Source organism: Pangasianodon hypophthalmus, chromosome 9 (genome assembly GCF_027358585.1).
Source record: "Pangasianodon hypophthalmus isolate fPanHyp1 chromosome 9, fPanHyp1.pri, whole genome shotgun sequence".
NCBI lineage: Eukaryota > Metazoa > Chordata > Actinopteri > Siluriformes > Pangasiidae > Pangasianodon > Pangasianodon hypophthalmus.
In genome coordinates this window covers 458,067-465,913 of record NC_069718.1, presented here as the reverse complement: position 1 = coordinate 465,913, position 7,847 = coordinate 458,067, and the positions used below count along the sequence as shown (strand labels likewise).

Here is a 7,847-nt window from a genome sequence, read left to right as displayed (position 1 = left end):
GATGAAGCGACTACATGTGAGAAAGTGTTGATGTTTGGCGGTGTGGGCGTGGCCGCTCTGGTCTTCATCCTCATTACAGTAGTTGCATGTAGCATAATCAAACGCTGACTGTACTTGACAGATTGCTCGATTTCTTCTTTGCTTATAAGTTATTTAACAATCGTAGGTCATTTATTATTAGCATTATCCTTAAGGGATTGTTATTATAGACGTAGAGTGAAGAGATGAATTTTAAGCAATTAAGAATTTTATTGTTTGCACAGGCTGTAAAATTTTATCTGCACATTCTTCTATATTTATTTACATACTGCTTCCTGTAAGAAAAAAAAGGGTATTTTGTTTAATAAAGTTCAGAAAATCTTCACAACTCGAGGTCTCTGTCTCTTCACTACGGACTGTTAATGTTTTTGTTTTTCTTGGCTCACACTAAAAGAGGAAACTCACTTTTGCATTAAAAATATTCACTTGTTTTAATTGTTTCTACTTGTTTCACTACACAGAGTATAGAAATAAAATATTCATGGATAAAATATGAAAAATAAAACACCATCACTGAAGTACATTTCAGCATGAACAGAGTTGTACAATAAGCTGTTCTTTTCTGCTAGTTTCTTCTAGTGTACTCTGGAACCTCGTTCTGAAGCCATAAAAGGTATGGGAGGAACACATGCAGAAATCACTTGTTCTGAGATGAGGGTCTGAAGATCCTGTGTTTGTCACAACATTGTGAGAAGACATGTTTCTGACTGCACCCTTACAAAAACTCACCATACTTTTACTAGGGTAGATCATAGCTACTACAGTTATTGCATAGTTAACCATGATTTTAACATGAGCTACTATGATGCCTTATGATAACTGGTTAGTGTCATACTGCCATGTATTTCCTGTGGTGGTTTATAGAAACTATGGTTATTGTGTAGGTAGGTAGTTAACCACAATTTTACCACAAGCAGGTACAGAGCCTTTCGATTTTTATACAGCAAACCATTAACTTTTACACCGCCAGTCCTACATTTGAAATTCTTTTGATTGACCGTTGGCTATCAGAACACTTTTCCTTGTATATAATATATTTATTCCTTGTGATGAATTTACTGGTTGCACATTTGCACTATTTGTCCACATAGTACACAATAATAGAAGGGATTTATTTATAATCGCACTATCCGTTGCACCCAGATGAGGATGGGTTCCCTTTTGAGCCTGGTTCCTCTCAAGGTTTCTTCCTCATATCATCTCAGGGAGTTTTTCCTCACCACCGTCGCCTCTGGCTTCCTCATTAGGGATAAATTCACATATTTACACTATATTTTTGTGAATCCATTTATTTCTGTAAAGCTGCTTTGTGACAATGTCCATTGTTAAAAGCGCTATAAAAATAAAATTGAATTGAACTGAATAAAATGGGGGTAACTGTCTCCTAATAAGTTCCTAATAAGTAGGTAATTCCACTCCATTTGAGTGGAGGAGCAGCAGCAGTTCATGGCTGGATCCCAACTGGAACACAACATTGCATTAATAAGGTTTTTATTTGTATGTAGTTATATTTCTGCTGTGTAGTTTAATAAAAATGTAAACATTTAAAAACACTTGTGGTTAAGTTGTACAGTTTAAGGGAGGCCCTGTATCGTGGCTAACCCTATGCTCTGACCCCAACTTCCTCCCAAGCTGCCATATGTGAAGTAATGAATATTTCATTGTAATCTCTGTGACATAAAGGCTTTCTTCTTGCCTTGTGCAAAGCGCATCTGATACACGTTTCTGCATTCCCAAAGCCAGTTTCCTTTCTAAGCGTCTAGTCCACTGGACTGTCCAGCACATACCTGCTGCCCAACTGGCAGTGCACGTGACCTCCTACTCTTAATTACGGATGTGATGAGCCTGCAAAATGGCTCACCTCACTATTTAATGGTTAGCTGACCTAGGCACATGGGTGTTCTGGTCACCAGATGCTCATCTGCAGACATCACCACCAAGCCTGGCTCCAGAGGTAGGTCTCGGTAGCCCTAATCCAGGCACGTTTCTTGGTATAATGTTGTAGCTACATGGCTTACTAAAAATTGTTTTTATACAAACATTAAGTAATACTTTGACATTTAAAAATCAATGATAAAATTCTGTCATAAAATATAAAGCACCAACTTTGATTTCACGGGCACAAAGTCAAAACTAAAAGCTATTTTTTTAAAAACTCAAAACAAAACTGCATCATATATACAGATCAAGGGTTACGTTCCTTGACTTGACAAATTCACTTCACCTGCTGATGGCTCCATATTGGTGCACTTATCTGCCATAAACCGACTTAAAATAGTAAAGCCCATTCCACACTGATTGGAGATTCTGTTGAGTAAAGCTCTCCCCACACTATGGCTTTTCTCCAGTGTGAATGCGCTGATGTAGTTTTAGAGAACCACTTTGAGTAAAACTCTTCTCGCACTGGTCGCAATGGTACGGTTTTTCTCCTGTGTGAATGCGCTGATGTATTTTGAGATTACCCTGGGTAGCAAAACTCTTCCCGCACTGTGTGCAGTGATACGGCTTTTCTCCTATGTGAATGCGCTGATGTAGTTTTAGAGAAAAACTTTGAATAAAACTCTTCCCGCACTGTGTGCAGTGATACGGCTTTTCTCCTGTGTGAATGCGCTGGTGTTGTTTGAGAGTACTCTGGGAAGTAAAACTCTTCCCGCACTGTGTGCAGTGATACGGCTTTTCTCCAGTGTGAATGCGCTGGTGCACTCTGAGGGAACCGTTGGCAGTAAAACTCATCCCACACTGTTCACAGTGATACGGCTTCTCTCCTGTGTGAATTCGCTGGTGTTTTTTGAGACAACGATGCCCAGCAAAACTCTTCCCACACTGTTCACAGTCATACGGCTTCTCTCCAGTGTGAATGCGCTGGTGTTGTTTGAGTTGACTTCGACTTGCAAAACTCTTCCCACAATGTGAACAGTCATACGGCTTCTCTCCAGTGTGAATGCGCTGGTGTCGTTTGAGTTGACTTCGACTTGCAAAACTCTTCCCACAATGTGAACAGTCATACGGCTTCTCTCCTGTGTGAATGCGCTGGTGTTGTTTGAGATGACTTCGACTAGCAAAACTCTTCCCACAAAGTGAACAGTCATACGGCTTCTCTCCTGTGTGGATTCGCTGGTGCGCTATGAGAACACTTCTATAGGCAAAACTCTTCCCACACTGTGAACAGTCATACAGCTGCTCTCCTGTGTGAATTCGCTGGTGTATTTTGAGACAACGATGCCCAGCAAAACTCTTCCCACAATGTGAACAGTCATACGGATTCTCTCCAGTGTGAATGCGCTGGTGTTGTTTGAGTTGACGTCGACTAGCAAAACTCTTCTCACAATGTGAACAGTCATACGGCTTCTCTCCAGTGTGAATGCGCTGGTGTTCTTTGAGTTGACTTCGACTAGCAAAACTCTTCCCACAATGTGAACAGTCATACGGCTTCTCTCCTGTGTGAATGCGCTGGTGTTGTTTGAGATGACTTCGACTAGCAAAACTCTTCCCACAAAGTGAACAGTCATACGGCTTCTCTCCTGTGTGGATTCGCTGGTGCGCTATGAGAACACTTCTGTAGGCAAAACTCTTCCCACACTGGTCGCAGTGATATGGCCTCTCTCCTGTGTGAATTCGCTGGTGTTGGAGCGTATGCTTGCGAGTGATGCTCTTCCCACACTGTGAACGATAATGCAGCTTCTTTTCTATGAAAAGAAAAAAAATACCATAAAATACAATAAAATTACTGAAATATTGCTAAAGGCTGTTTCAGTGTGTACATATTTTTTTGAGGTTTAATAGAGGATATTTTTAACTGAGAAAATTATTTAATACAGAAGTAAGCACTGCTTTAATGCACTGGTAATTATGATGGTGAACAGTACAATGATTACAATCTACAAGTCAGCTCATAGACTGAGAACTTATTCAATCACTTTTAATGCTACACAGCCAGTAAATAACATTTTCTATATGAAACATGTCCTCTAGCAACCGCCTTATAATAATTATGAGTGATTTATGATAAATAAGCAAGAAACACTAAGAAACTCCAAGACCAATAAAAATGTGCTTTTCTATGGAAAACCAGTGCTCAGGAGTGTGTGTGCACAGAAGCGTGGATAGCCAGATTGCAATCTTTTATATAAAGATTACACATACATATACATTAGGTAGCCAATTACAATAGGCTTACAATTGCCAGACTGAATGTGAATAAAATATGCTTGTACACACTTTAATGGAAAAGAATGTGATGGAAGTATGCTTCCATCAACAGTGATTTGCTCCTCAAGCCAAACTGCAACAAATAGGTGCAGGCTATTTGTTGGTACCTTGAATAGTGATGGCTACAGCAGAGGGGTAGATAATATAAAAATATCAGGTCAACGATTAGAATGTTTTAATCCTCTTTGAGAGACCGAACTAATTTCACTAATTTCTTCATCAAAATCATCAACCTGTGTACTAGATCCTTTACCTACTTGTTTCTTCAAACAGATAATTCCTGAAACAATCAAATCTCTTCTAAAAATAATCAGTTCTTTCCTTAGCATTGGCTATGTACCTAAATCTTTTAAATTAGCAGTTATCAAGCCCTTGATTAAAAAAAACTGACCTTGACCCCTGGCAGCTGTCTAACTATAGACCAATATCAAACCTCCCCTTTATCTCCAAGGTCCTAGAAAAGGTCGTAGCACAGCAGCTATGCTCATACTTACATAGGAATAACATTCATGAAATGTATCAGTCAGGATTTAGGCCTCATCATAGCACAGAGACAGCACTGGTTAAAGTGGTAAATGACCTACTACTGGCCTCTGATCAGGGTTGTGTCTCCTTGCTTGTGCTGCTTGACCTTAGTGCAGCTTTTGATACCATTGATCATGCTATTCTCCTCAATAGACTAGAAAATGTAGTAGGCATTAAGGGAACAGCCCTTTCCTGGCTCAGGTCTTATTTGACTGATCGTTATCAGTTTGTAAACGTAAATGGTGACTACACTACACATACTAAGGTAAAGTTTGGTGACCCGCAAGGTTCTGTTTTAGACTCTCTGCTCTTTTCTTTATATATGCTACCTCTGGGCAAAATTATCCGTAAACATGGTATTAGCTTCCACTGTTACGCTGATGACATGTGTACATATGTACATTAGGCACTGAATGCTTATTAACTTTCTCATCCTTAATTCTGACAGTTGAACATTTTTCTGCTGACTAAAGCAGCTGAAATGAAATTAGCTCCTCTAAGTCTGAAATCATGGGTTCCTCCTGGGAAAGACTGGGATGCTCCATATAGGTGAGGGGAGAGACCCTGCACCTGGTGGAGGATTTTAAGTACCTTGCCCTGTTAGTCAAGAGTGAAAACAGCTGAGAACAGATTGAGAAACATATCAGGTCAGCAGCAGAAGTGTTACAGTCAATGTAACAAAGCTTTCTTTTACTGGTTGCAACTACAGATGGTAGAAATGAGTTTCCATGGAGAGCACTTACTTTCCATGATAGGGTAAGGAGCCTGGCAATCTGGGAGAGTTTTGGAGAATTGTTTTCATGCTTAAACTGTAATTGCCACTCAATTCCTGCATAAAGGTCTGGGAAAGGGCTTACAAACCCAGAAATACATCAAATACAACATGTTCATGGTGTTAACATGTTTATGTGCCTACCAGACTTATGGGATTTGAGATTCTTCAGCTGTCCTCCATCATGTTTGTCCACAGGGGTGACGTGTCCCACAGAGCCTGACATCCCTCCATCTGAAGTGTTGGTCTGCACATCCTCACCATGCTTTAAAAATAAAGGTTACAAATGTTTATATGATCGCTGTTTATCAGAGGAGCATGAAACATAATTGTTGCAATTATATGATGAAAACAAGCATACTGTACACCTGGAAAATATGACTGGAAAAGACAGCTAGTTTCTGCTACCTACGCTTTTCTCTACACAAGCACGATAGCCAGTACCAATATGTTTTTGGTAGCTAATTACTAACAGTTTAAACAGAATAATGTTCTTCATAGGATGCATTAACCTTTTCAGATAAACTATGTTAAACTGGTACTGTTCAGCATTGTTAAAGTATTAGGTATTTACATGCTTAGCATTCTTTAAGTTTAAGGCTACTAATTTTCATAAAATAACTATAAATTGAGGAATAATCACAAAATATTATAAACTATAATGAAGCTCCAAGTTCATCCATTTTATTAAGCAGACACTACAATCACTCCGTGATTGTTTAGAGGCAAAGAAAAGTTACAACTAACACTAAACACTAAACCGCACTCAAAAATGGCTAACTTAAAAGACTGGACTCAAGACTAGGGACTATTAGACAGTACATTTATTAGTATTTATATTATCAGATGTTCACAATTAGCTACCTTATTTATTTCTGACTCACTTCTTAAGAAATACAAATTAATTAACTTTATTGGTTCAAAGTGAAAGTGCTGACTGAATTTTGTTGATTGGTCATTTTTGATAGCAAAGTGACTTGTTGCTAAGTATGGTGACCCATCCTCAGAATTTGTGCTCTGCATTTAACCCATCCATTTTCATTTGCATATAGCACAACAAGTTTTACCAAAGAGAAAAAGGTATAGTCATTCATAATTTTATGTATTTAGGCATTTAGCTGATGTATATATTCCAACAGTCTTGATTTTGTAATTAACTTACTGAAAGGATAAAGTGATGGAGTTGAAGTAGTGTATCTCAAATTCCTAACACTTATACAATTTTGTTTTGGTTTTTTTTGCACAATATTGGGAACTAACTACACATGATAGCATGCAACTAAACAAGAAACCTGATCAATGTTTAAATTACTGCAACAAATTACAAATTACAGAACCAAACTGACCTACTAAACAAAAAGCTGTATTCTGCACTAATCATGTAATAAATGAATTATTTTTGACCGCGAACATGACATTAATCTGTTATAAACATCACTGAGCTTTACCTGTGAGCCATCAGGTTCAGGAGACTTTCTGAAAGAATGCAGTCTGGATTTCATTGTAAGACCTGTAAAGAAATTATCACAGAACTTTAGGAGCTTCTCTGAATTAAAGACAATTTAACTGATAATATTGTTTATAAAAAAAATGTTTCATAGAACAGGACTCCGATATGTTTACATTACAGTTAGTTTGCAAAGAATCTCAGCAGTTAGTTTAGCTGTAAATCAGAGTACAAACACTGATAAAGAGTAAATTCATTCAGTACCTCAGGAATAATGTTTAACTAATCACGAAAATGTTACCTTAGCTATTAGCTAATTAAACTGAACAGTTTAAAAGAAATTAACTCACTATAATGAACATTAATGTACAGTTAGTTTATACACGAGGCTGAATGCTGAAGCTGTCCCTATTGGATATTTAGTGCACTACATAGGGTGTAGACTCCATCATTATATGCCCCTATCTAGGGCACCTACATAGTGAGTAGGAAGCCATTTTGGATTCAGGCTCCAACTGTTAGCCGAGCAGCTTCAGATTCAGGCTAATTTACCTCAGATTTTAAAGCAGGATATTAAAACTACCGCAAAAAGTCACAAGAACGACCCTTTTACTTGTATTACCTGCGCCTCGGTGTGCAGTTGACTCACCTGTGGACAGGGTTTCCAGGTGTGGAGCACAAAAGCAGCTGCAGGAGTGAAGCTCAACACTGACTGAGCTGTAAACCTCTTTGAGCCGAAGTGAGATGACGTCATCCGATTATTTTTCCCGCCGTCCACGTGGGCGCTTGTGGAGGTGTGGCGAAGGAAAAAAAAAACATTACAGGCCACTGAACATGCGCAGAACACTGTGCGTT

General features: G+C 38.6%; 1 protein-coding gene across 1 annotated transcript; it reads right to left on the bottom strand.

The window, feature by feature from the left end:
* Window positions 1-1,513: 1,513 nt before the first annotated feature.
* Window positions 1,514-7,781, bottom strand: LOC113525101 (zinc finger protein 658B-like). Its single transcript, XM_026911544.3, has 4 exons — window positions 7,642-7,781; window positions 6,994-7,055; window positions 5,690-5,810; window positions 1,514-3,725 (listed from the first exon to the last, which is right to left on the bottom strand). Exons 2-4 carry the CDS (start codon window positions 7,045-7,047, stop codon window positions 2,371-2,373), a joined length of 1,530 nt encoding a protein of 509 aa, XP_026767345.3. The 5' UTR covers window positions 7,048-7,055; window positions 7,642-7,781; the 3' UTR covers window positions 1,514-2,370.
* Between the last annotated feature and the right edge of the window lie 66 nt (window positions 7,782-7,847).

Bases quoted from the DNA above. Each gene is read 5' to 3' on its own strand.
- LOC113525101 (XM_026911544.3), bottom strand. From the start codon at position 7,047: ATGAAATCCAGACTGCATTCTTTCAGAAAGTCTCCTGAACCTGATGGC. The intron at 5,811-6,993 runs GTAAAGCTCAGT...TTATTTTTAAAG, and splicing joins CTGAACCTGATGGCTCACAG to CATGGTGAGGATGTGCAGAC. The intron at 3,726-5,689 runs GTAGGCACATAA...TTCTTTTCATAG, and splicing joins TCTCAAATCCCATAAGTCTG to AAAAGAAGCTGCATTATCGT.